A 26930-nucleotide genomic window follows, 5' to 3' on the forward strand; every position below is an offset into this window, starting at 1 on the left:
CCAAATCAGACCTGCTTCCAATTTGATGAGAGAAGGGAAGATAATAGCTCTCAGATTGGTTTCTCATGCAGCTCCGGCGTTCACTAAGGGAATTAAACCACTCTTTGTCTCTCTGGCTCTCAGGGTGACTCCGCTCCCCCTACCAATCAGATGTCGGCTGGTGAATTAGAAAGCTAATGTAACCTTTTCTCCCGAGAATTACCTTCATATGCAACTAGTTTTCATTAGCTAAATAATTTTTGTGGATTATTTTTTTCAACTTGTACCTATGGCTGCAGAAAATAGTTATTTCTGACTTTGGCTGACAGGCTTCTGTTATCTTCAGAACTCCTGAAGTACAGTTCTGTTCAATTTACATCACTCGACGAGTGATGTACGAGTGAAACGAGTGAAATATACAGTGTCAGCCTGCAGGTACATACTACAACAGTACTAATGCTTCACTTTCTGTTATCCCTGCCTCACACAGATTGTAGGTTTGTATATGCTGACTTTGTATTCTGTCACTTTGGTTGAAAAATAATTTCCAGTGTTGTGTCTATAAGGTTACTGTTGCTGTCTGCTCACCTTAAATGGCAGATGGGTATCCTTCATGGACTTTCTAGCAAGTTAATGTTTGTGTACAGCTCTTATCCTCTTATCAATTAGAAATGAAACTGAAGGATAAAAAATTTGCTGTGACAGAGACACAAACTCATGACCACTTACTCTGCAGATACTGACTTCTACTAAGTTAACAGATCAACAGTGTGATCATTGATAATACTCATAACTAATAAATAAGGGCGATCGTGGCTCAAGCGTTGGGAGTTCGCCTTGTAATCAGAAGGTTGCCGGTTCGAGCCCCGACTTGGACAGTCTCTGTCGTTGTGTCCTTGGGCAAGACGCTTCACCCGTAGCCTACTGGTGATGGTCAGAGGGGCCGGTGGCGCCAGTGTCCGGCAGCTTCGCCTCTGTCAGTGCGCCCCAGGGCGGCTGTGGTTACAATGTAGCTTGCCATCACCAGTGTGTGAATGGGTGGATGACAGGTTGTGTAAAGCGCTTTGGGGTCCTTAGGGACTAGAAAAGCGCTGTACAAATACAGGCCATTTACCATAACTAATAATTATTGTGAATGTGTGTGTTTTTTAAAGCATACGGTGATGCTAGTTTTATATATTATGTGGCTGATAACTTATATCATTTGCTAATGAAAAATCAAATTATGTATCATTTGCTTACTTTATTTTAAGGTCCATTCACTGACTGGACCACTGAGGTACATATAAAGAATGTTACCAGTTTTTGCCATTGTACTGCAACCAGATTTCACCGGCATTAAAATGTTACTTTATTGGCAACTTTATTGGCTACAATATGTTAACTTGGAGTCATTCTATTAACAACTTATGTTGGAAAAAATCACGCATTAAATCAACTCTCTGTTCTATAACGTTAAAATACTTGAAGATGACATGAAGTAATTTATCATAACTGAATGTGAACCTGTGAAGAGGACAATCATCCTAAACATAATACAAAATGAAAAATGCATTAGGAAATGAGGGACTATGTGATGAGAGGCTTTGAAAGAAAACCTTCAAACATCTTCCTGCTGAAGAAAATTGACATTGAACAGTGGTCAAGAATCTCAGCTAAGATGATGATGACCTTGTGAGGAAAAGTCAATACTTTTTCCATAGAACAATATCAACTTTGTGTTGATTTTTGTTTCACTTGTGCAAAATTGTATGTATAGATTTATTCATTATATCAATGGAATGTATTCATTATTTGGATAGAAAAGGAGTAAAATATGGAGATTGTTTAAAGCACGCATGTACTTCTTAAGGAGCTTGTGTAAAAAAATAAAAATAATAATTTAGAAGAGAGTGAAACTTCTGGATGTGACCTTTGCAGAGACAATCAGAAAATGGAGATGACAATGTGATCTGAGAGAACTGCCAACCGAGTGGAGAAGAATAAACAAGGTCATCTGTCTACAGCCACGGCGCATTTGACTGCTCTTTTGTATACATCATAGTGTGTGTGTTGAAAATGACTGCAGAGTATTTGATCCCAGCTGTATATAGAGCAGTGATTTTTTTGCCAGGAAGATATCATGCAGGGTCAGCTCATATCTAGTTTCTATAGCTATCTGGAATGTGGAGGGAAAGAATCTTATAAACCTACGTAGCACTAAATGTTGACATTTAAATACCACTGTGTTTGTGGCATTGAAATATTGAGATTCATATAAATGGTTTCTCAAGAATGCACTTTAGATCCTCATCTAATGACTCAACTCATGGAGAGATTGCGGGACGATAAAGACCTGAACTTTCTGGTCACTTTTTTGAGATGAGTTAGTAAGATCTCCTACCTCAATACATACCTTCACACATCAACATACTGTGAGACTATAGGCCCTGGGTATGTTATATATAGCAATGATGAGAAAAGGGACCACAAATAAGTGTGTGGTACTTATCATGTGGTCTTATATTTGACACCTCGTTTTTCGTTTGTTTGTTTGTTTTTGTTTTTTGAGCTACCACGCAAATTAATTGTATTATTAATGATCAAGCTACTGAGCAATATATACGGTGGAGGAAATAATTATTTGATCCTTTACAAAGAAATGAACAGTCTCTATTTTTATGGTAAACTCATTTTAATGGAGAATATCAACCCAAAAAAATATACAAAAGTTTTAAATTGATTTGTTCCATAAGCAAAGCATGACTTAGTCATCGTGGAGAAACCCAGTTTGGTAGGCACAGCGGTAAGGCGCTTTTTGTAGTTAGTCACCAGGTTTCCACATGTCTCAGGAGTGATTTTTACCCTCTTCTCTTTACAGAAACTCTAAATCCTTTACGTTTCTTGCTGCTGCTTGGCAACTAGTAGCTTCATCTCACTCCACATATTTTTTATATGCTTTAGGTCTGCAGACTGGGTTGGCCACTCCATAACCGTAATGTATTTTTCTTTAGCTACTCCTTAGTTGTCTTGGCAGTATGTTTTGGGTTATTGTCATCCAAGAAGACCCATCCACGATCCATCTTTAGCATTCTGGCAAAGGGGAGGAAGGTCTCAACCAAGATTTTAGGGTACTTGGCTCCATCCATTGGCCCTTCAATGCAGTGAAGTCCTCCTGTATAATTAGGAAAAACAGCTCCAAAACACAATGTTTCCACCTCCGTGCTCAGCTATAGAGATGCTGTCCTTTGGGTTATACTCACCATTTCTCTTCCTCCAGACACAGCAGAGGAATACAAGTTGATGCAGGTGAACTCTGTTTTGGTTTGTCTGACCACATTTTTCACTTTCTCCTTCTCATCAGGCTTCTTGCATATGTTTTGATGCATGCTCAATTGTGCAGGTATGTAAATCCCAAAAGGATGAACAGAATCAACCTTTTGGGGCTTCTTGCTTACAGATTTGAAGCCCATTCCAGCCTTGTCCCTGACATCCTTTGACAGCTCTTTGGTCTTGCCCATGGTGGTGGAAAGGTTGGAATGAAAGAAATTAATTCTATATACAGGTGTGCTTTAAATACGAGTTGAGATCGGAAGTATCTATAATTAAGATTGTAATCTGCCCTATGGTCATACAGCCAATCTGTGGGAGCTAGAATTATTGCTGAGTTTTAGGGGATCGAATACTCACTTCACTTAGTAGCATGCAAATAAATTTATAGCTTTCCAATCCAATGTGTGTGTGTGTGTGTGTGTGTGTGTGTGTGTGTGTGTGTGTGTGTGTGTGTGTGTGTGTGTGTGTGTGTGTGTGTGTTTTAGTTGATACTTGATTGACCCTCTGTGGCAAAATGGTTTTCCTTGCAGATAATAGTTCTGCTATTCTCTTACATGCTGTAGATACATCTTGGATTGATTATTGTAACTCTGTCTTTTCTGGATTACCACACAAACTTCTCCATAGACTTCAACTAGTTCTATATACTAAATGCAGCTGACTGTGTCATTACCAGAACTCCTTACAGAGAACATGTTACTCCTGTTCTTCAACAGCTTCTTTGGCATCCAGTAAAAAACTGCATTAATTTAAAAGTCCTGCTTCTTCCTTGTTATACTTCTTAATTCAAGTCTCTCCATAGTCTCAGACTTCCGTATGCCTTTAATCTTCCCATACCCAGAGATCCTCCTTCTCTGCCTCATAGGTTTTAGAGCTTTCAGCCTAAAACCTGAGCTGAACCCTCAACTTTGGGACTCTCCCTATCCTTAAAGCCGGTCATAAAACACATCTTTTTAAGCTGTTTGATTCTGATGATATATTAACTTTTAATTGTACAATTTTTCAAACTGTTATTTATTTTAGGCATATAGCAGTTTCGGTATTTAATCACTTGTAAATGTCTTTGAGTGTCCTAAAAGACGCATGGAAATTAAATGTATTTTTATTGTTTTTTGTCAACTTCATTAAAACTACAATACAAATTTGCAACATTTTCATTTCATTTCATCATTTCTTTATAATTTAGCAAACTTAGAATTTCAGCAGGGGATCAAATAATTATTTTCCCAACAGAAATACAATGCAATCTATATATAACACATAATATAAAGGTAAAACATAAACTAGGCGAAAAGCATCAGATATGTTGCATCGAAAGCCTGGGAAGAAAGTTGGCAAAAAAAGTATGATTCTGAGAAGATAATCATTTTATTAACATCACTGCTCCATCACTGAAGTGTGAGTAGATCTGATATTAATGTAACTGCATAGTCCTCAAAATTAAAACCACATTACGATGTGCTTTACACATGGCAACAACTTCCTGGCAAGTATAGGCATAATGTTTTGAATTTGATGAATGTTTATAACATGTTTTTCTTTGTTTGTTGTTGTTGGGTTTTTTTTTTATCAATTTATGGCATAAGATGGACCACTTTTAAATTATTTTAAATATGCTGATGGTTTAGTGTATCCTCTACTGCAGGAGCTAAAAAAGGAAACACTAAAGCCCATTGTCTTAGTTCTTAGAGAATGTGACCAGCTTCTTGTGCCTTCCATGCCGCTACTTCACTCAGGAAACTGCACATTGTGTATGCTATCTTGTGGTACTTTGTTTTTGTTTTCACATTACAAATAACAGTAAACTTTACAGCCATGTGACAGCAGGGTAAAATCTGAACAAAGTCTAAAGTCTGAACAAAGCAAACAGATGCAGAACAAACAAAATGAGGGCGTATAATGTGTCAATATTGTTACACGTAGCCAATATATCTGTTTTTATTTAGTTTGGTTCCTGCAGTTGTAATTTAGAAAAACACACTGTTGTACGGTTGCAACAGAAAAAAAACAAAAACACAGAGGTTTAAAGTGCCAAATCTCTTCCCTCTGAGAATAATTTAAATGCATATGCACTGAGTTCAGTGAAAATGTGTTGTCGAGATGTTTTTCAGGTTTTTGTTCTATTTTAGGGACAAGCTGATGAGACAATGATCTCTGGGGGAGCTGGAATCAAAGCTGATGTCAGGGTGTTTCAGTGTTTCTCAGTTTAATTGAAAGTTATGTTAGAAAAAGTAATTTCAGCAGCAAATTTAGACTTTGAAAAGTGTCTGAAGAAAAACAAGTCATTAAAACTCCACCAGCCTCCTATTCTCACTCAATTAGAATGTGTTTGGTGGAAATAAGAACGTAATTACACCAAGAGCCTGCTGCCATCAATATTTTCTAAATCCCAGAAGCAATAGTATACATTTATTTGTTACCATTTGTAGGTACTACGGATTATCAGTCATTCTGAAAATAATTAAACATGAAGTTGGCAATGCGTTTTACGTTATTTGGCTGTATCTATCTATATATAAATAAACAAATCATAGACAAATCATACATGAAAATGAATGCAAATGAGCTTAAATGCCATTTATGCTTCAAATCAATGGCTGTTTAGTGTCTGGCTCCTGTCAGTAAAGATGAAGCATCAATACAGAACAACAAATTACGTTAATTTATTCATATTTTGACTGGCAGTTTAACAGTTAGCCAGAAGCTTAAAGAAAACACACACACACACACACATTTTCTGTATTTGGTACAAAAGAACCAATAAAAGTCTAAAACTAAATATAGCAGTGTTCCAGCCACATTTGAGTATTAGTATTCACAATATTAGTAATAGAATTAGTAGTAGTATTTTTTTTTTGTCATTTAGTGCCAAATGAGGTGTAGCATGGTGGTGCAGTGGTTTAAACTATTGCTCTGAGTTTGAACCTTTTGGTCAGCTGCAGTCTTTCTGTGTGGAGTTTTCATGTGGGTACTCCCACAGTCCAGAGGCATGAGTGCTGCATTAGTTGGTGAATCTTAGTTATCTGAGTCTGAAGGTTTTTCTGTCTCTCTGTGTTAAGCCTGTGATGTACTGGTGACTCATGCAGGGTGTACCCACTTCTCCCCAAGAGTCTGCTGGGATGCCTATACAGACAAACAGAAACTGAACCTTGACCATGAGCTTGAAGCTAGTTTTGTTCCAGCCTGAGCCTCAGTTTTTTGCTGTATTTATTTCTTTTAAGCCATTTTCACTCCTGAGGAAACAGTTTTCTAAAGGCTTTTAAACTTCCTCTTTGAACACCTTGAGCAATTGTTTCAGTTTCTTGGATTTGGTTCTACTTTTGTGGTTTAGTGATGCAGGCTTCTCAGTCAGCTTCACCACTTTTTTACAACACCTCAAGACAATTGTGTTTCCTTATATGGAGGTCTGGAGGTCTGCAGACTGCCAATAGTGAGTTGAGACATGTAATTTAGAATGATTAAGATTCACTAGCTTCCTCTGTAAGGTAAGAACATTTTTGGGAAGGGAAGGGGGAAGGAAATGTAAACAAAATGAAAAGCTAAACACAGAACTCTGGGACTAGACCTGACCTCTACTTCTTCTCCGCCCTGTTCACATGAAACATTCCTTTTCCCGTCTCATGCTGTCTGCTTCTTTCCAGTCTTTCTCTCTCTCTGTTTTTTTCCCTCTTGGTCAGATTAAACAGTCTTGTGACACTTAGATAGGCCTCTGGTTGCAGCAGGTGGAGCTATAAGCGCTGTCACATGTCAGTGGTGGGAGCAGCAGCTGATTGGTCAGTGCAGTAAGCCAGGGCAGCTTTACTGTCATGTTTCCCCACTTCAAACACCTTTTGAACCAGCTGCTTTGACAACCATCAGGCAGCAGCTGATTGGAGCTGACTGAGGCAGGTTCAGACTGGGCCTCCACTCGTCCTCACTGGACTGCTTTGGTCTAAACAGTAAACATGCTGATGAGGTGATTTGACTTTCTCCATTTCTAAAAATACTAACTGTAGAAAACATTTTATGTTAAGTTCACTGGAATTAAAACAAATCAAATTAAAGCAACTTTAATGTGGAAGTGGCTCTCACATCTTGAGCCAAAACCCTTTCACCATTAGTTACTGTAACTACATGCCCATTCAGATGGTCTTTATATTACAGGGAAGTGCTGGATGGAATATTCCCTGGGGTCCTTTGAAATTCAGTGGAACAAGTCAAGGTAACATCAATAAACATGGTGTTTTCACTGTTAACAAGTTCACTGACAATAATTATATTTTATTTTTACTTTTTGCAGCATCAAATTAATCCAGCAAAATATATTTATGCATTCACAGATATAATTAAAACAGGAGCTAATACTAGCCTTTTCGACTGCTCTCAACTTGACATATACATGGGAAGAAATATGAGGCTAAAGAACTGATTCTTCTGGTTAAGAAATTAACAACACAAGTGACTAAAATTCATATATTTAGACTAAGATACAAAGATTAATTTTAAAGGAAACTTAAACTTGTTTTTCCCCAAAAGTGGGGGAAAAAATTACATTCATATTGTGATGGATTTTAAATTTGAAATGTTTAATCATTCCTTGCAGATCTCTTAAAAAAGTCTTTAAAACACTAAAGTAAAGTAGGTAGTAGGTACAATATATTTAGTTAGTTATATGCATCATAATAAAGTGGCCACAGAGCAGATGTAGCAGATATCCATTTTTGCATACATTTGTAAGGTAGTATTGGAAGGAAATGGATCAATAAAGTGCATACACTACATGTACAGTTCTTTCATCACAATGTAAATTAATTTTTTGTATGTAGGCTAAACCCACTTGTTTTGATGTTGTGCTGACATCCAAACAAGTGTACTAATGTGAAATTACCATGTAGGGATCCACATTATCCACAGCAAGTTTCTGACAAAAGGATTGGTTTCCTGGAAAAATGTGATTTTAAATTGTTTAATACAATTTGTATCTGCTTATTGATAGCAGGTGACTGCTTCGACAAGGAGTAAGGTTGCTGTAGCACAAAAGAAACTAACTACGCTTAACTAGAACTAAAACAGCACTTGATTTTTATTCTCAGTTGTGTTTGGCTATTCATCAATGCCATTTGTTTCCCTCAGCACCTGTGGGCCAACCAGCAAGTGAGATTTCATACTTTATTTTTTTATTTGTTTTATTTTTTATGACATTCTTTGGAACCAGTTTGTCAACATTTGCTTCTTTACATTTTTTTTGGTGATAGCAAACTAAAATAATAATAATAATAATATGTGTTTTACATGTTAGGTTTCACAGAATAATGGCATATTTTTACATCATTGTACTTTTCCTATTTTAAAAAATAAAAAATACAGTACAACTTTACTCTATAATCGATTTTGACCTTTTGGCTAATGCATTTTGCCATCATTCTGACATGCTCATGTAGTTTGATAATTCAGCAAAACAGAAGCATGCAAGCAACATAAAGAGGTCTAATTAAATGAGTTTTTTCATGTAAATTATTAAAATAATTTATTAGATTATTATTTATTTTTAACTGATCAGTGAGTTTAGTAAATGAGAAGATATGGATTTGTAATGATGTCCGTTTCTAGGTTAAATACTTATGCTATGTGATTACAGTAATTGCATATAATCAGTAAATTATTTAAAATAGAGAAAACAGTCTAAGGAATTTAAAAAGAAAAGCTCTCAGGCCATTAACTCCTAGTTTTTATACAGTGATGAAAAATATATTTTCTTAACATTAAAAATGTTGTAAAAAAATAAAATATATACATTTTAGTTTTGTTTTTGCCAAAGAAAAGTAACACTGTGTATGTATTGCAAGTATTGCTTGTCAGTGAGAAGAAGAAAAAAAATCTGACACATTTCTGCCTCCTTTCAAACACTTTTGTTAGACTGAAAAAAAGCAAAAAGACTAGTTGCTAATTAAAATAAAAACTTACCATTTCATATTCCTCCACCACGACCACCCTTAGCAGCAACCTCACCTCCACCTCCTTGGTCTTCTTCATGAATAAGAAAGATCATTCATCAGTATCTAGTCAAAATAACGGCAAGATAAATTTTTTATTTATTTTTCATTTTGTTGTTAAAGTTGCTAAAATAATCTCAACGAGCAGAACTGCACAAGGGACAAGAAGAAGTGCCCATTTTTTAGAAGGTATTTAAAATCAATTGCATGTCTGTCATGTAACACTGATGGAGGCTTTCTGCCAAAACATGCAGATTATTCTGCACCAAAAAAAAGTATTTTTAGATCATCATCATCATCATCAGGCTACAGGAGCCAGGATGAATTGATTCTCCCCCTCCTGAGAGGCGAGGCAGCCACACTTTGATTTTTCTTGATCAGATGTCTTTTCCATCATCTCCATCACCGACCTGCAGCCAGCTCTCAGTGTCCCTGATTTGCACTTTGATTCAAGCACCACTGGGTAAAGCAAATTTCATCAAAGTTGTTTCCTGAATAAAAAATGAAGGCGTTTATTTCGCTCTGCGGAGCGTGGCGCCCACAGCTGATGGAGAGGCTCAGGCTGAACCCATGTGAGCAGAAAATGTCACAAACACCAACAAAACCAGCACTGGTTACGTCCAACCATCCGACCAGCAGGTTTATGGGAATCTGAAATTTGAGAAGAGGATGAAAGTCAGCAAATGAATCAACATACAATACCTAAGAGTGCAGCAGATTCATCCTATTTTTAGATATTTGTGCTTGATTTCATCTCTTTTCACCATGCTGTTAAAAGACCGAAGAGGAACCGATATCAGCAAAGGCAAAATATGAATCTTACAGGAACATGTCCCTGTACGTGTATAAATAGTTTTGTTAAAGTGAAGACTTATAGTCCTCACTTTAGAGTCACACTCTCAGAAACAAGGGGACAGTAAATTAAATTTCTGTCTACAGGTAAAATCCTTATAAATGTACAAACTACAGCTAATTACTGGTTGTCAAACTGTGTGGACAACTGTGTGCCAACACAGTTGACAAATATTAAATGGTGATTCTACATTAGTCATACAGTAGGTGTAGATATTAGTGGTAAATGACAACATTACACAAGTACTAGTCCATTACCAAGTAAAAAATCCATATTTATTCCTAGAAAGATGCATTTTGCTACCTTCAGATTCCTCCATTGGTGTAGTGGTTAACACATTTGTTTGGAAAGTGAGTGGGCTCTTTTGGGGTTGTGTCAGGAAGGACCTGCTGTAAAATCAAACATGTGGAGCTACCTGCTGTGGCAAGTAAAAGCAGCTTTATTGTCACCAGAAGGCCATTAAGGTACAAAACACAAGAGTTCAAATAAGTAACCCCAGTAAAGGGTACAATGGAGGTACCTTACAGGGTTTCAACATTCCAAGCTCTTAATTTATCAGTTTTTTAGTGTATAAAAATGTAAGGTGGGTGCTGATGATGTTCTGGAAAAACATTACTGTTGTTGAAAAGTGAACATGTTGTTTCGAAACTGAATGTTTTGGTTCTCATTTTGACTCCAGGAGATTGATATTTAATCTGGCTCTAACTTATCTCAGGTTAAGATTAAGGTCGGGGTTTATAAAGTGTACAAATGTGTGTTTGTTCTATCTTTGTATTGGCAGACTCAAATCTGCTTGTTTTTGCTTTCAATATGAAAAAAGTGCATAAATCAAATTCTTCTGTGGTGTCCGGGCCGGTCTGCAGTATTTACACTACAGTGGAAATGAAATTATCCCTTCTGAAACAGAGCTTGATTAAAAGAAGATGAGATTTTAAAAAAAGAAAAAGAAAAGAAAAGGAGCAAAAACAGAATGATGAGTATTTTCAGGTTGGGCTGATCTTTGCCGATCTAAATACTCTCAGCTTCGGGTTTGCGATGTGCAGATTTAAGGCGTGCATTCCCTCAGAAGCATGCATTTCCTTTATTCCCCGTCTGTCAGTCTTCGTCACTTTTATTAAACGATTAGTTAAGAAAAGAAAAACACAGTGATTTTACAGCAGGATCTCCAGGAAGCGAGCGGCGGGCTGATTGCGGTGCTGCCCCTCGCCGCTGACGGCCCTCGTCGCCTGAATGCCAGTAATCATTTGTCTGATTTGATATGAAGAAGAATGAACCAAGCCGTGTTGATTAATGCTGATTTGGATGGATGGAGGGATAGCTGGACCCCCTTCTCCCCACCACACCAACACCAGTATCTCCAGCGCTGACGACGACTTGCTGGAATATTATTACACACTGACGCCCTCCAATCAGCTAATGGCTGGTTAGCAGAAAGGAAGGAGGAGGATTGTCAGATATCTGAACTCTGCTGCAGGAACAAAGGCTGTAACCTGAGCACACAGCCAGCCCTGTTTAGATCCAAACAACCAGAAAACGACAGGAACCAAGAGAAAACTCAGCTGCTGCTCTCTGACAGCCTGCACAGAGCAGTGGTTACAATCGTACAGTCTGTGAGTGTGCACATTTATTTTAACTCCTGCACACGTACAGTCCTGGAAAAAGGGGTCATGACTTTTGTAGTCAGCTGCAACACAGATGTTTGCCTGATTTGGTTAGAAAAAAAATTGCATGACCAGTAGAGGGTATTTAAGGTTGGTCCCAGAGCCTGCATGTCAAACCATTAACCTTTATTTAGTGTTTAAGACACATTTCTAGAAAGTGATAAAATGTCATATTTTAAAGTTAAGTCATATCCAGCTGCTGTGAGAGTAGTGCATAAAATGTGCGCTAGTACGGTGTCACTAACTGGTAAACTAGATAATAGAGCTTTCTACTCTGTATTTAATGTTGTAAAATGTTGTATTTTAACCGAAACCAGAACAATTTCCTTTGCATAAGCAATAAAACTGTTTCATCTACAGTAAGTGGTTATTATGTGTTTGATCTGACTGCAGAAACCAGAGTCACCTTTTTCCCTATCACTTTAAAATCTCTCCAAGCAGTAGCATTGTGAAGGTGAAAGCTAACACCAGGTAGCTCACCTGAGTAAACACAAGATGGTGAAGATGAATGTCTGAAGGCTTTCTGTTAAAGGAACTATGAAGATGAAAGAGGGAAAAGAGTATATAAGAATACAATTGAGTAACAGAGTAACTAAATTCTTGCCAGCGCCCTCTAGAGACATCAAGTATACCAAAGTGTGTATATACTGAAAAAAAATCGATGTTCTGAGGTTAATGATTAGTGATATTAACGACACAAAATTAAGCTTGCATCTTTTTGAGAAGTTGTGATTTTTGTCTTTCTATTAACGTAGTCTAATCTTTTTAAGAACACCAACACAGAGAAGTTCCCAGTTTGTAGTAGCATTGCTTGTGAACATTACCTAAAAAATTCAACATGTTCCATAAACAGGTTGGTTATTTGTAACCACAACTTCATTCCCTAATCTTTGGATGACAGAGTGGTAATCAACTACTCATGCGAGCAAAGTTGTTCAGCAAAGGATTTATACAGGGACACTGCTCATTACTGCTAAACAATGAACAAAGAAAAATACATAAGTTTTAGTAATCAACAGTGAGGTACAAACTTCTTGGACACGCTGTACCTCACAGCAGGTCATATTATTTGTCAGGTAATTCTTTTGAAATTGCTCTACAAAGCACCAACAGAAGCCACTTTGCCAAGGTGAGGTGTAGTATACGACTTTGGTTACAGCTGTCTATCGGACACGTGACAATTAACTCCAATGTCAGGATGGATGAAATGTAAAGAAAATCTTTAGCACTTGTTTTGAATGCCGTACCTAATCATAGAGGCCAAAAGCATTTTGTATAACAGGCTTTAAAAATGCTTTTTAAAACTATTAGAGATTTTGATACAAGTCTATGCTGACTCACTTTGGGTTGGACTCAAATATGAAGGCAAATATGTTGCAAAATACAAGCACCTTTAGACATCGTATGAGAATTTATAAAGTGCAAAAATATTTCAAATAAAAATCCTACATTGCACGTCATATTTACACGCAGACTGAATGTGTAGTCACAGAATACAACGCAAGAGCTTGTAGAAAAAAAGTAACTTTTGAAATGTTTGCTTTGCTTTTCTTCTGAATGTGTTCACAAATGTGTAGACTGATTTACCAAAAACAAAAAAAACACACACATCCTAATGAGCCCTGCAAACCTGTAATTCAAATTTTCTTTCTTTCTTTCTTTTTTTAACTATTTGCACAACTCTTTCATTTCAACCTCTCAAATCAGTGACTCCAAATACAAGTGAGAGATGTGTTGCAAAACTCATACTTATTGAGATGTGAGGGATTAATGAGAGGAGAGCGCCAGGGGTACATGTCAGCCAATCAGAATGCTAAGGTAGGCTTATTTTAAAGCTGATAGGAAAATGGGAATTAGGTGCAGAGAGTAACTGAAGCAGATGCAAGCATATGTGGAAACTAAGTATGTACAACCAAAACAGTTTTTCCAGTTCTGATGAACTTGAAAGTCAGTATTTGGTATGACCACAATTACTCTTTACCACAGCCTGAATTGTCTTAGAGCTTTTTGGCATCCCTTTTAATCTATAAAGTTCAAATTTAGATTAATTATTCCATAAGACCTGTTGCCACTGACATTCAGTCCAGGTCTTATGTAATTTTGGGCCAATTTTGGGCTAGCCTATATGGAGCCCACATGGGTTTTTTGTAGGCAAGCCAACTATGGGCTTGCCCATTTAAAAATAAATAAAATAAAAGTCCCTAATGCATCACCTGTTTCTCCAGGTTTCACTCCTATTGTTTTGCTGTTTTCCCCAAGGATGTGCTTTGGGTTTTTTCCTCATGCTACCGTAACAGTCACCGGTTCTATAATCCCTGCAGGACTCGGAGCTCTGAGAAAACCAGTGACAGGATTCTCCCAGACAGACCAAGCTGTTATTAAATAACTGATCTGATCATTAGAGCCAGGAAACTTCTGCAAAAGTGCATCTGAGCTTCATACAGGCACAAGGTGATTGGCCTAACCACATTTGTTAAATCTAAGGATTGCTGGGATGTGCCAGAGGATGAGAATGGAGGAGGGGGAACGATGTCTACGGGGAGTTCCGTGTGGCTCGGCCTGGCATTGGAAATGTTTGCCATTACATGGCCAAGGAGGCACAAGCCCAGGTGGGAACAGATTGTGTTACAAGATAATTGAAGGGTCAGTGGATTAAATGTGTGTTAGAGCATCAACAAACAGCCCCAAGTGTTCAGCCACAGCACTTTCACACAGGCACTGGATCCGTTCATCAGCTGTTTGGGTGCAGCTGTGTTGTAACACATGAGAATCAGGTAAACGGTTGGTCATTTGTACAGTTTTACTTTACTCAGAGGTATTTTTGTAAGCAAAAAGAGTAACACAAGAGCTTCTTATATGACAGAGATGATTTTTTGCAGAGACAGAAAATTCAGCAAACACTTCAGGGCATGTTGTGTGTTCAGTGTTTATGTTGTGTTAACATCCTACAAGATGTTTATTTATTTCTAAATAAAATATTATATTGAGTACAAACAAGTTATTTAGGAGCTGTTAATGGTCCATGGTCTGATGAACCATTAATAATAGTGACTAAATACACCATTAAATGTGTGTACATAGAGTGAGCTGTTTGTTTGTGAGTGTGCTAATAGGGGTTTTACTTTTATTTCATCATTCATGGCTAATTCAGGCAGTTCTGAGTTATTAGTTAAGTATTTTGTGTGAGAACCATCCATACCTCACAAAGCAATTATAAATGAAATTAAAAGGTCAAGTTTCATCTTCAGTACAGAAAAACAAAACAGAAAAAGCACAAAGTGATACAAAACATGCAAATATTTATCACAAGATGCAAACACAACTCACTGACATTTTGCAAAAAACTGAAATGTTTGTTGACTAGAGTCTGAGAATGTTGGAGGGGTTTAAGAGAGAAAGAGAAACACTTCGCAGCTGGAGTCACACAGTAGTGTAGCCTAAATGTACTAAAGCTTCTTGAAATAAATAAAATAAAATATTTTTTTTCACACAGCAATGAGGAAAATTCCACAGAGCTTCACAAACAAGTGCAAACATCCCCAAAACCAATATTAATCTGGCATTCCAAGAAAAAAATGTCCAGAAAATGGGATATTTAGAATTTCTTTAAGAATTCCTCAAGTTCAATTTGCTGTGGTTTTGGAGAATCCCAAAGCAAATAGCAGTTCCATAAATTTCAAAACCCCAGCCTGTATAGAACAGGGATGATATTCCATAAAAGAAATATCAATATTGGCCACAATAAATATACAATTTCTCAAAATACTACTCTAACACAGTAGGAAATCCATAACCACTATTTTTATTTTTGGAGCTGTTATGTAATCATTAATTAGGACCATAAAGCTTGAGCAATATATAATTTAACACAGATTAAATATGTGTTTAGCGTATCCCTGTATGCTTTGTGTGTTTTGTTTTGTTTTTTTTCTTAGATGTTTGAGTTCAAAATGTAAATGCTTTGTAAGATATAGATATTCCTCACTTTGCCTAAATAAAACATGAATTACATTTTTTAAATATATATAAAACCCAGATTAACACACTAACAATCAAATAGCTTATTTTGCAGTTTTTATATGTAGAAATGTACATCTAAATATTTCATTAATCATTTACTTAGGCTTTCTAAATGATACCATAAACCGTTCACATTCCCATGTAACATCTTGGTACTTAATGTAATACTTTAGAAATTGTTCATCCATCATTTATAAGTCATATTAATTCATTAATTCATTGTTTACTTATCTTTATTAGTGTACAGTTATTATAAAGTGTTACCCAATTGTTCAAATACCAGGAATTCTCCACCATTGGCTTTTCTGTCATCTCTGATTGAGCTGATGGCAGACTGATTATTTTCAGGTCTGGACTGCTGCTGAGCCAAAACGAGGCCTTTGAAAGCATCTACTTAAACTCCAGGTGACTGCACATGTGTTATAGAGCAGAGTCAGCCGATGTGTAACTCAGGTTGAGTTATCAGAGGAGCAGGGCATCTTCAGGTCAGTGAAACTTGATTAAACTCTCTGTGCTCATCTGTATCATTTGAGGTCGGGCCACAGAGGCGCAACGTAAACAATCCCACGACCTCATTTGGACCCTGAGTTGTATTTCTAGAAGGTTTTGGCCCTTGGGGGACAGCGGTGGCCACATCAGGGGCCAGCGATACCTGTTGGCCCCTCCCCTCTCTTCCTGATTGACAGATGGCCGCTCCATTAGATGAGAATGATAACTGGCTCTCTGTCCACAGAAGGGATTTCCTCTTGACCCCTGACTCCCAACCCTGACGCTTGACCCCTCTCAGGGGTTGACCAGCCCTTCCCCTCCTCTCTCTCTCCTTCTCTTCAGCTCTCAGTCCTCCACAGGTGCAGGTCAAGGATACGTGATGAGGAGAGAAGCTTTTTTTATCTAAAGGAGAACAGAGGAGAGGTGTAGAGATGTAGATAGTTTGTTATTCTGATGTCATAGAGAGGAGGAGAAGGAGAGGGAGGAAAAAATAACCTAAATCTTTGTGTTTTTTAACACTACAGTCACATTGTAACCCCACGTCCAGGAAATTATGTTTCCATATAGCAATCATAGGACCTTACCATCCATCCAACCAACCATTTTCTTCTGTTTCTTCAATTCAGGGTTGGGAGGGGGCCTTGAGCCTATCCCAGCTGCCACCCCTGGACAGAGTGGTGGCCTGTACAGGGCTAACCCAGCTACACAGAAAATCTTTCACACTCACATTCACACCCATAGCCAATTTAACCAGTTAACCTAATTACCAGATTAGTCACATTGTAACCCCTACTAAGTGCAGGTTTTGGACTGTGGAAGGAAGCCGAGATACTCAGACAGAACCCATACAGGCGGGGTAGGACAAACTACACAGGAAAGCCCCAACCTAAATAGGATTTACTTTTTTTTTTAATTTTTGTTAATGTATTTGATATTATTATTAGTGTTGCATCTCATTTTTACTTGATTATTGTTGTTAATGTCACCTGTAAATTGTTTACACATATGGTTGATTAGTTGGGTAATTGCTCGAAGATGTACATTTGCTTTTGCCAGTTGTGTTTTGGCCAAATCACAGGAGTAAAACCTTATTGTTACCGATTTTACATATGACCCAGATATTTTTTCTCTTTGTTCCACATGGAGGCTCCCTTTCAGAGTGAATGTGTCCATATATTGCTTATTTTTGAATTTTCTCTCTTTTGTTTTGTTTTTCTGCCTCCGCAACTGAGGCAGACTCGTGGCCAGCCTCTCTAAACCTGGTTCTGTTATGCTGTTTGATTTTTCCTGCTGAATTCCACAGTGCATTTGTGCTTCTATCCCACCTCTTTCTGCTCTCCAGAGGGGGCAAAAGTACAGACTTTCTTAAGTAGAAGTACATATACCTGGGTTAAAAATAATCCAGTAGAATTTGATGTACTAAAAGTGAAAAGGTACAGGCTCTAAAAATGTTCTCAAAATAAGAAAGTCCAAAGTAGCTCCTTGAAGGACAATTCTACTAACACTTTTTTTTACAAAGGTAATTGAACCTTGTGCTATATTAATTATATATTATTAAAATAATATTAGTACATGAGAATACAAAAATTATTCAAATTTTAATTCTATTTCTAATAAATGGACACAAGCCGTGAAAGAGAACTTTAAAAATAACTATTTTTTGTTGCATGCATTGTAGAGGGTGACTTCGCCTCCTCTAAACAGTGAAATATGTACATATTGTATATCAACAATATGTTCACAGTTTCAAAAGCTGTCATGGTTCATACTGTCTTTATACTACACAGTATACAGCACAGTACTTGGTATAGTCCTGATCAAAAGTTTAAGACCACTTGAAAAATGGCAAAAAATCATATTTTACAAGGTAGAGCTTCAATAGGCAACAAGAAGAAATGGGAGTGAGACAAAACATTTTTTGAGCATGCAAATTATTGAAAACAATACTTAAAGTGAAACAGGCTGTTTTACAGATGACCAAAAGTTTAGGACCACACCTCCAAAAAAAAGTTGCAGCATTCTTGATGCAAGCGTTTCCATGAGGTGAGTGGGAACATTTCTCCAAGTGGTGAAGACGGCTACACAAAGGGCATCTACTGTCTGGAACTGAACTTAAACTTTTCATCGGGACTGTATAAATTTGGAATTCAGTGAATGAATCTAAGCACCATCAGCTTAAATACAAATTAATCTCTGCTACACTTGATGTAGGTGAATTCACAATAAAGCTCTCTGTTGAACTGATACAAAGTGGCTGTGGTGCTCAGATTTAGACATTAATGCAAGCTAACCTGTTTATCCTGCCCATTATCTTTAATGCAACATTTGAATAACACAAAGTTAGTATCCTTATTTTGTTTTGCAAGATGTTTAACAAAATGAAAATACATCATTTATCTACACGCATCATATTTAAATACAATATGTGATTAAAATTATGACATCACATGTAAAATTTGGATCTGCTGATTATCAAGTGTTACTGAGCAGTCCTCACCTTTAAATCTAACCTCCCTTCTTGTCCTGTCTTTCTTATTTTTCTCCATCTCTGAGTGAAGTTAGCTCTTTCTTGTTTTTTGTCCCACTGTGAAATTCAGCTGCTGGACCTTTAGCTGGCAACACACTGTGATACAGTTTGTGTGTTTGCTGAGCTGACAGATATGTTGAATTTGAAATGACTGCCCACTAAAACCACTGCCTTTTTAAGACATAGCATAAGCTTTAGGTTCAGATCTACTTCTTTGTATGTAATTTGTCCAATTTTTCACATCTCCAAATAAAAAATTCATACCTCGTAGGTTTTAGGGTGAAATTACACTGATTTGAATTTGAAATTCAAAATCTTCTCCTTTCTGAAGCTAGATTTGTTTAGCCTGTGGCTTAGACAGTGACCTAGTAGACGTTAAGAGGTGGCTAACCATGTGCCACTAAAACAGTTTCAAGACCTAATCATTTGTTCTCCAAGTCTCTGAACCTCTTCTGGAGACATGAGTACCATCCAGCCCATTCAACCAGTCTGAGCTGTCTACAATGCCAGCTCAACATCTCCAGTGGGTGTTTAATTGGATTGACATTTTAGACCGTTCCCGAAGGGGACAAGTGGACCCAAATCATTATGCTGTTATGCTGTGGTGGCAAATGCCGCCCACGGCATAACAGAGCCGCCACAACGTCTCATAATTAATGGGGGTTTTTTTATGTTGCAGCATGCATGTATAAATGACTCATTTGAAATATTGGTATTGAAATGGTGACCTGACATCTATAGAGTCAATAGCACCAAGTCATCTTAGCACCAAGTCATAAACCAATGAATCAGGAAACTATACAGTTTGGGTTCGTTTAATGGTAAATTTGAAAGCAGATTGTCACTATTATTTTTGTTTTTACAATATGTTGCTTCTCTGAAAAGTCACCACTTTGCTGGTCTTTGAGATTTTGGCAAGTATTGTTGCAATGACCTAGTAGATCCTACTGAGCATAAGTCAGTGGCATACTTAGTTTTGGCTGACTTGATTTGTTAAACGAAGTGGTCGTTATATAGCATGTTTTTACTCTTACTGAGCACTCTAGTATTCACACACTCGTTCAAGCATTTTTATGCTCTGTGCTTAAGCACTAGCTAAAATTCACACTTCAATGGATTCATCAGAGAGAAACTTGGGTTGAGTATCTTGCCCAAGAATATTTGGCATGCAGACTGGAGCAGCCAGGGATCGAACTCCCAAGCTTCAAATTAGTAGATGACCTGCTCTACCTCCTGATATTCTTGATCGTGAATTTCAGGTGTCATTGTACACAGCGTTATACTTTATATACTGTATCACAGTGTCTCTCAGTTTCTCAGCTGCATTCACCTTCACCTCTAAGATGTGAATGGCTAAAAAAAATTCAGCTTGAACCATCTTTCAGCATTTTATTTTCTTCTAACTTTTGTTTTTATTGTTAGTTGAACTGAGATAACTCAGTTCTCTGATGCTGGAATTATAAATGTTCTGTGATTATTATGATTATTTTACTCATACTATCCAGTTAATTATTCTAGTTTTGTAAGTTGATGTCGCGGAGTGAACCATACAGGAGACACAGAGTTTCCTGTTGAGTCGACAAGCTTGTTGGCTGGGGAGAAACTCTTTCACCTGCGTTATTATTATTACTGTAATTATTTTTATTATTATAATTATTCTGTGATTTTGAAGAAGCCTGAGTACTCTCATAACAGGCCAACTCTTCAGTCCTGGAATCCAAATTTAAAGCTCCAGCGGCGGTTGTAAATAGGCTCAGGTCCTCCAGCCAGCCCAGTCCGCCGCTTTGGACTCACCTAATAATTATAATAATTCAGGTTGGTGTGTTGTTCTCTCTCCCTTCACACTTTAAAGTGTTTACGGTAATAGTAGCTCTGCCAGGAGTGGACTTACTCTCTCTCTGTATTAATAAGCGCTGCAGTACTCAGCACAGCGCGTGGTAAAGCTTCGCCATGATTACAGTACGCCATCAAGAAAATTAGTTGTTTCCCACACACAGCAAAGCACAGCGAGGGGTTTGCAACATAACAAGTTGCTTTTGTTTACAACGGCTCGCTAGCTGTTTTCATTATGCCGAGACAAGCCCATAGACTCAGAGCCAGCTGCCACAAATCACACGTTCAATTATTCTGCTTTGCTTATGAGCATCCAAATATTTAGTCCACTTACCGTGAACAAAAACAGTAGTAAAGTGATTACAGCCGCGGAGGAGTCGAGTTCTCCTCTGACAGGGAAACGGGAGGAAGAAAGAAAGAGAGGAGTCAGGGATGAAGCAGGAGGAGGAAGAGAGAATCTGGAAACTGCTGATTTTTCTTTTTTGGATTTATGTGAATGTGGAGGCTTCAGAGTAAAAGTGTCACAACTACAATATACAAATCCTCCAGAAGGAACTGGGCTCTCCCAGGAAGTGGAAATCATGCACAGCATCAGCATGGAGGGAGGAAGGATACAGGTGGAAAAGTAAGAAACAGCAAAGTAGCAAAGAAGAGGTCGGAAAAGAAGGAACGGATGTGAGGAAAGGAACATAAAAGAGTCACAAAAGTTACAAATGAGTGAGGAAGGTTAAAAGTAGAGGAGAGACAGGAAAGTAAAGAGGGGAAACAGAAAAGGGGACGTTTAAGGACAGCAAAAGGAGTTCAGAAAGTAAAGACACATACTGAGAAAAACAAAGAAGGAAAGAAGAATTAGGTGGAAAAAGAGAGAGAAAAGTCTGGGATCTCATAAGAATAAGGAATAAAAATAAAGGACAGAGGAACAGAAGAGGAAGATGAAATTAAAGTAAGAAAGATAAAATAAATTTAGAAAAAAGAGAAACGAGAGAAATGAAAGTTAAAAAATGTAGCATAAAAAAGCAAGTACTGAAATAAGTAATAAAGGAATGAGGGAAAACTAATTTAAAGAAAAAACTTTTTACAGGTGAACAACTGAAGGATATAAAGACTGAAAAGAAAATGAAGAGGCAAATGGTAAAGAAAAGCAGAAAAAAGATGGAAAAAGTGCTTTTAAAGGAAGGAAGGATGACCAAGAAGAGGGAAGGAACTTAAGGAAGCAAAGACCAAAAGTCAACACAAAATAACTACAAGAAAAAGAAGGCAATGAAGGAAAATGAGTAGAAACGTGAACAAATGTTTTTTAAAAAAAACAGCTTTCTTCATTAAATAAGTAAGAAATGAAAGAAAGAAAATGACGTAACAAACTAAAGTAAGATGGAAAGAAAAAGGAAAACAAACTTTGAGATGTGAACATCAGCTGAGGGGATGAGGTGCTGGAGTGGTAAAGGTTAGAGGTCATGACCTTTGGATCATCCCAAGGCTTTGAAGAGAAAGACGAGCTGAAAGATGTTCAGATCTTCTGCAGAGTTCAGACTCCCAGTAGGCCTGTGGAAGAGGATTACACGCTTTGATAGAAAGACTTTAAATATAAGGTGGACTAATCCTTTAAAGGCTTTAAACTCTGTACTAAGACTTCCTCTGAATCCACTGTGTGGGCCAAGCAAGGGACAGATACCAACCCAGTTTTAGATTCAATTCCCATTCATTAAGGAGGAAGAGTTTCCTACAGTTATCAAGTCGTGTTTCCAATAAGATCTTGTTTCAAAACAAAGCTTGAAAACACCACTCGTCACTGGAACTTCAGATAAGTTTCATAAGTTTCCTTAAGTCAAACTTCTTCAAAGAAATTTAGAGCCTGCGTTGGCTGGCCTTTGGAAAAGCACATGAAAACTGGCTTTGACACACAGTAGAAATTTAACGACTGAAAAGAAAGAATATATGTTTGTTCACCATGCAAATGTTACGGCTCAGTCATGCTAAAGTAAAAATAAGACTGCATCTCCAGTTTTTTCAAATATGGGACTCGACTCAACTGATAGCTAACTGGTATAAAAGCAAGGCAACTAAGCACAAGTTAAATTACCATCTGCAGCAAACACGTCACTATTTGCTGAGGAAATTCAAACTTCAACTGACTGGTCCTTATCTTCAAAGGAACCATTTCTAAGGAAATGAAATCACACGTTCATGGTGACAATAATTATGTTTGTGCTACAGTCTCCAGTCACTGTGTGAGACTGTACCATTACGAAGAAAACTTTGTCATGTTGAGCCATCCTAAGGCTTATTAAGCTTTCTCCCAAATAAGGTAACAAATATATATTTCCAATTAATGGTTCTCTCAGCACAGTACTGTTCGAAACCTCTTCTATTCTGGCTGTAATCCAGATTTAAAGCTCCAGCAGTGGCAGTACGTAGACTCAGGTCATCATAACTATATATATTTAGTCTCATTCTTTCTAACAACTGTAGTAGGGTGATGTTATTATAATTCACCCTCCCAGTTTATGGATGCAGCTTGCTAATTAAAGTTGCTAGCATTAGCTGTTAGCTTAGCACTCTGTTATCTCAGACAGTCATCCAGGGCAAACCTTTATCATATTCCTAATACATGCGACATGGTTAGCATATAAATACATTTATACACTTATTTAAGTGGTGATAATATGAACTTTCTTATTTGGTAGGACCCAACTCAACTGTTACTAAAGAACACAAAGAGTGTGAACATAACTTAGTATCATTTCAATATTATGTCTCTAGATGTGTGTTGCAATGAACTTATCACAGCAAATCCAAAAAGCCAAAAGAAAAAAAAAGAAAAAATGTATCCCATATATTTGAACTAAACTAAAATCTTTATTTATTTATGACTGAAATAACTTTTCAAGATAAACTGATGAGAAACAATAGAAAATTGATGTTGAAGAGCTTTGGATTTTTATATATACTGAAACCAAAAACCATACAGAATGAGGCTTTTGCAGTTCGTGCTGCCAGGGGTGGCAAAACCAGTTAGTATGTATACGTATAACAGAGCTAATGTTGTGTCCAGCAACAGCTCACTTCAAATGCCCTGCAAGACACACTGATGAACTTACTGAAGCAGACAAGATAAGATGGAGATACAAGGTACAATTCCTCTAGTTAGAGCCATTTGCATTTATTAGAGCTATTTTGTTATATTTTGTATTATATTGTAATATATAACTTAGTTTAATTAGTTGCTGTTCTTACTGTCTTGGAGAAACTGTGAACATATAATTTCCTCTGGGATAAAAAAAGAATTCTGGTTTTGATTCTGATGAAGAAAATATTAATTTAAACAACTGCTGTAGAGAAAATGATTTTTTCTTACTTGCTTAAAACATGAGAAGATAATATAAATGTGTGTTTTTTGCAGGGACACTCACAAAACAAACAACAAAAATAAGAAATAGTGTTTGTAACCTCTGAAAAGGCTCACACCTCCACCCACACAAACACACATCAGAAGACACAACAAAAACCTGTTTACCAGATTATGTTCAGAGTGAGCCACCATGATGGACCTGCAGAAAACCCCTGCACATTACTCATCCAGCCATATCCACAGATGCTGCATTCATGGGACTGACAGCATCATTTAGGAGTGAAAACAGAAAAGGAGAAGAGGTGACAGAGAGGAAGACAAAATAATATTAAAAAGAATATATCAGAAAGTGTTTGGTGGGAGATGGAAAAGCCAAAAAGTGAAGTGAAATCCCCAGAGATGCCACACAGACAGGAGAATAGAAATCTATGAGAGGTTACTGAATTTGAGACAATTTAATTTGCAGTCTAAGACATGTTAATAATCTCAACTGTCCTTCTGCTCTGGAGGTTAACTCACTTTAGCTCACTTTATAGCCTTGAATCTTCAAACCAGCAATGAAGGCATCTCATGTGTAGAAAAGCTTAATATATCTTACTCTTATGCATCACCGTTTTATTTTCTATTGAAAATATATCAGTGAACCAGATTGTTTTTCAAAAACAACATGTAGTCTCTCAAAATGGGAGTAAAACTGACGTATATTTATAGAAAAAGACCCTTTTGTTCATCTCCTGTGTGGAATTATTAGAGTTTTTCAACTTTTGCTGCTTTTATTCAATGTTCTGTTATGTTTTGTGATAGGACACAAACAAATTCAGGAGAAAAAATATTTTTGAGCACAATTTTTTTTAGGAGAAGCTTTTTATTTTGACTCACATGAAGCCTTTTCACGCACAACAATTTCTGGAGAATGAGGGTGCCACGTTTGTAGAAATGGTCAGTAACCACTAACTACTGAAATAAATTAAAGTTACTTTAGGTGACATTTGAAAATTGCAACACAAATAAGTGCTCAAAGACATTACAAGATGGCTGCCAAGTGGTAAGACTTGCTTCTAGTGGGACTTTCTTCTTTCTTCGCACTAATTTGCTGTGGAAACTGCAGCACCAGTTTTACAAAATTAATGAGCATTAAAAATAACACATTTATTTATTTTTTTCTTCCACAGTAAAAGAACAAGAAAACTTGAATATCACTAACTTTGACCTTTATTTTTGAATTTTAATTTCTTGTCTGTTATATTGTTATCTAAATGATCATATATTAAAATAAAATGACGTATGTAATGTTATATTGACATAAACTTAAAGCTTAGTGTCTCTTGCTAGTACATTGGAGGGCACATTCTATGTGGTTTGAAATGTTTTTGATTGGTTGCTTGTTTTGCACTAGTGCCTACATATTTTATTTATTTTTATGTTTCTCGTAGCTGGCTGCCATTCAGCATTTCCATGGTTTTGCTCTAGTTGATTGTGAATGTTTTACACCTCTTAGAAGACAATACAAAGTGTTAACAGTTACATTAAACTTTGTGGAGAGCTGTGGCTTCTCTAACCCTTTTGGTCTCTTGGAATGCATCTGGTAGGCCAGTAATCCTTCCATAGCTGTCCTGTCAGGTTCTGACTATAGTCTGAGTGTCGGTTGCGCAACTTTTAGTCCCCTTTCTAAATTGTTTGGTACTTGACAAATAATAGCTATAGTTCTGGGACTTTTTAGGAAAATGCATTTTATGTATTTATGGACAATTAGATAGTGCTGCAAGATGCTTTTAGCTTCAGGGAACTTGCAGAGCAATGTGAAGCTTTAAGTAAAAATGGTCCCCCCCAAAAAAGTTATGTGAGCATCTTACTGTGATGGCAGCAGCAGTCACCCGTCACCCCCTCCAATCCATCCAACCTTCCCCGTGACCCTCACCCCCATCCTTCTTCCACCGTCTCCCTCCCACCCTTCCCCATTAGCTGCAGCTATTACAGCCTCTGAGAGAGAGAGTCATTACCGCTCCCATCCATGATGATGAAGCTCTCAGCTCGAAACACCGGCAACTTGCTCAGGCTGTGCTTGATTGGCAGGATACAGGGGATGAGGAGGAGGAGGAGCAGTGGAGGTTTGGTATAGGGGGTTTGTGTGATGGGAACTCCACTTGAGATGTGAATTGGCTTTGCCACTCCAATCAGGCCGCTGGATGACAAATGAAGTGTGTCTCTTTCACTCCCTCTCTCTCTCTCACCCTTCCTCTTCTTCATTCTACCCCCCCCCCACCCCCACCCCCCCTTCACACTTCTCCTCTCTGTCCGGGTGGAGAAAGAAAAGGGGAGTTCATGTGGGAGCGCTTGACAGCAACACAATCACATTTCTATTCAGCTCCCCCGCCTCCCTATTTTACCTTCTCGGCAGCCGGGCATGCCATGCACGCTAACACATAGTCCAGCCAGCCAATTAGAACGCGGCGCAAAGAATCTGTGAAAGACACAAAAGGTCTTTAGAGGTTTGGACAGGTGTCTCATTTGGCCGCGGGACATAGTTTAGAGGCTTTTTCTATGTCTTTGGTCGATTTTGTGGGCAGAAAGCGAGGAAGGTTATTTGTCGCGCTGTCATTTTCCCCCCCTTTTTTTGATGCCAGGCTCGTTGTCTGTCGATCCTTGCAGCCCCCTCCATGGGAATGACGGACAAATCTAAACTGAGGAGAGAAGGGTGTGTGCGTTTGAGGGTCGGAGGTGATTTTGCTCCACCACGAGTTCAGCTGTGGAAAACAAAAAAAAAAAAAAAAAATCAAATCTGATTATTTTTCAGGATTTATGTTGGGTCACTTCAGCTTTCTTTGCCGGTGAAAACAAACTCCTCTTTCTTCTGCATACAGTAATTACAGTGGGCTTGGAAAAACAAGAGCGGAGATAATTGGTTTGTTGGTTTGTTTAGCAGGGTTATTATCCA

At 37.6% G+C, this 26930-nt stretch overlaps 1 protein-coding gene across 1 annotated transcript in view; it reads left to right on the forward strand.

Moving 5' to 3' along the window:
• The window catches only part of prkd1 (protein kinase D1), a 108609-nt gene extending 82466 nt beyond the window's left edge, over positions 1-26143 (forward strand). The window contains exon 22 of the mRNA XM_039603140.1: positions 25958-26143. Within this exon, the coding sequence (XP_039459074.1) occupies positions 25958-26143 (186 nt within the window). The remainder of the gene's footprint in view (positions 1-25957) is intronic.
• Positions 26144-26930: the final 787 nt, after the last annotated feature.

Source organism: Oreochromis aureus, linkage group 19 (assembly GCF_013358895.1).
Source record: "Oreochromis aureus strain Israel breed Guangdong linkage group 19, ZZ_aureus, whole genome shotgun sequence".
Classification (NCBI taxonomy): Eukaryota; Metazoa; Chordata; class Actinopteri; order Cichliformes; family Cichlidae; genus Oreochromis; species Oreochromis aureus.